We start from the raw sequence: 1,921 nt of genomic DNA, 5'->3' as shown, positions 1-1,921 counted from the left end.
GTGGCAAAGTCTATGAGAACCTCAAATAATGTATAAATTCTCAAGGAAGAAAATGAGGAGTATTATTTGCAGGTCATGCCAAATGGGGAAGCACACTTGAGTGTCTTTTAAAACAAAAGAACATTCATCCACCAAAACTTTACAATTAGTCCATATGGATTTACGTATTCCTTCAATAACTAAGGTTCCAAGTGGTGAGAGATACTTCATGTTGGTTATTGATGATTACACTCGACTGACTTGGGTTGCATTCTAAGGGAGAAATTAGAATCATTTCAAAATTTCAAAATTTTGAAAGCCCTGGATGAGAATAAAATTAGTTGCAAATTAAATTGTTTAAGATCAGAAAAAGGTGGGGAGTTTAATTCAAATGAGTTTTATGACTTTGTTTAATTCATCTCGGTATCCATGATATGTTATACTTTGTTTGTAATCGATCTTTATTATGTGGGATACATCAAAAGATATCAGAAGCCTGCCTGATACTCCTGGTATTGGAGGCAGTATTTTGAACTTCCTTCCCTCCTCCTTAGGGTTTCTAACTTTGCCATAACCAGAGAGCAATATGTCCATCAAATCTCTGCTAAACAAGATATTACATTGGGAAGCCTGCCACTTGGGCAAATCAAAGAACAAGAACCAAAAATCTAAATAATATTGAAAACCTGCAAACTGAACTCAGATCCAGCAAAACTTCATCACAGAAAAACCCAAGAAGAATAAACCAGTCACCAACTCTGTGACAGAGATCCTGGTGATGCTGCCATTGCTGGAATTGGGAGGGGAAGAGCTACCAGAGCTTGCGGGAGAGGACGAGTTGGAGGGGGAGGAGGAGGGGGAGGGGGAAGAGGATCTTGTAGTGGTAAAATCAATGGAGCCAACGCTCTCGAGGTTGGAGTTCTCAAAGGCATGAGGAGAGGGATTGAGCCCCTCAGCCTTGCTGCCCACCTCCCAGACATGATTCACCACAAATTTCTTTTCAGGAAGAACCACCTTTGCAAATATTGTGATGAGCCCATTTTCAAACTCAGAGCTCAGATCTGTTGCAGGGAAACTTATGGGGGAGGGCACCAGTGGTGGCATCTGGGAAGTAATATTGTAGGTGTTGCAGGCCATGGTGCCATTGGCTTGCTTCAGGGCAATGAGAGCCTGTGTGCCCACCATCTGTTTGGCATTAGGATTTATTCCCCACGCCACCCATCCCGAGGAGCTCCCCGGCTTAGCTCTGAATGCCAAATCCACAGACCCATTTGCAGGCGAATAAGTCCATGACAGAGTTGCACCCAGCTGTGGAAGCTTCACACATTGGGTATAATTTCTTGTGGCATTGTTGCCTGTACTCCCACTGAAAGTCTTGGGGCAAGCAGTATCTGCAGAATCTGCAACATGCAGACACAGGAAGGCCACCAGTAGCAATGGCAGAAAATAAAAACCCTCCATGGCTCAAGGTACTGAGATGTATCAGGCAAATAGGCACTTCAGATCTCAGTAGTGCAATCTGATACTGAGAAACTAAAGTGCCAGGTCTGGGTTTTGTAGAAAGTTGGGGGCCCGGGGGTATTTTTATTTGTATTTTTAAATACAATAATGAGTGAGGTTATGGCATGAGTTGCAGAAGTCATGGAAGATGCGAAGATTGAATTGGACAAAGAAAAATGGGCGTATTGACGGAGGATAAGAAAGTGACGTTATCCAAGACGAGCGGCAAGCCGTGGAAATATTTTGAATAATCGGCGTGTCGGACACGGAGGGTAGGAAAGTCACGTCATTGCAAAGACGCGCGGAAGTAGTGAAAGATGTAAATGAATGAATAGGAGAAAAAAAGAATTCGCCAATCATTAGAAAGGGTCAAATTAATATTCACCAATTTAGTTGAAAACTGTTAAGTGAATTAAAATTAGTGTATATTCATTGGTATACT

The 1,921-nt window shown here is 42.2% G+C and overlaps 1 protein-coding gene across 1 annotated transcript; it reads right to left on the bottom strand.

The window, feature by feature from the left end:
• Positions 1-528: 528 nt before the first annotated feature.
• LOC149143838 (cytochrome b561 and DOMON domain-containing protein At5g48750-like) lies at positions 529-1,570 on the bottom strand. The gene has a single exon (XM_089449578.1). The coding sequence runs from the start codon at positions 1,438-1,440 to the stop codon at positions 679-681; it is 762 nt and encodes a 253-aa protein (XP_089305704.1). The 5' UTR covers positions 1,441-1,570; the 3' UTR covers positions 529-678.
• Positions 1,571-1,921: the final 351 nt, after the last annotated feature.

Source organism: Pinus tabuliformis, chromosome X (genome assembly GCF_031772625.1).
Source record: "Pinus tabuliformis cultivar Carrire ecotype Pingquan chromosome X, CPIR1, whole genome shotgun sequence".
NCBI classification, from domain to species: domain Eukaryota; kingdom Viridiplantae; phylum Streptophyta; class Pinopsida; order Pinales; family Pinaceae; genus Pinus; species Pinus tabuliformis.
Note: the sequence above shows the minus strand (reverse complement) of the source record. Positions and strands in the feature narration are given on the sequence as shown.

Coding starts and splice junctions, on each gene's coding strand:
- LOC149143838 (XM_089449578.1), bottom strand. CDS start 1,440: ATGGAGGGTTTTTATTTTCTGCCATTGCTACTGGTGGCCTTCCTGTGT.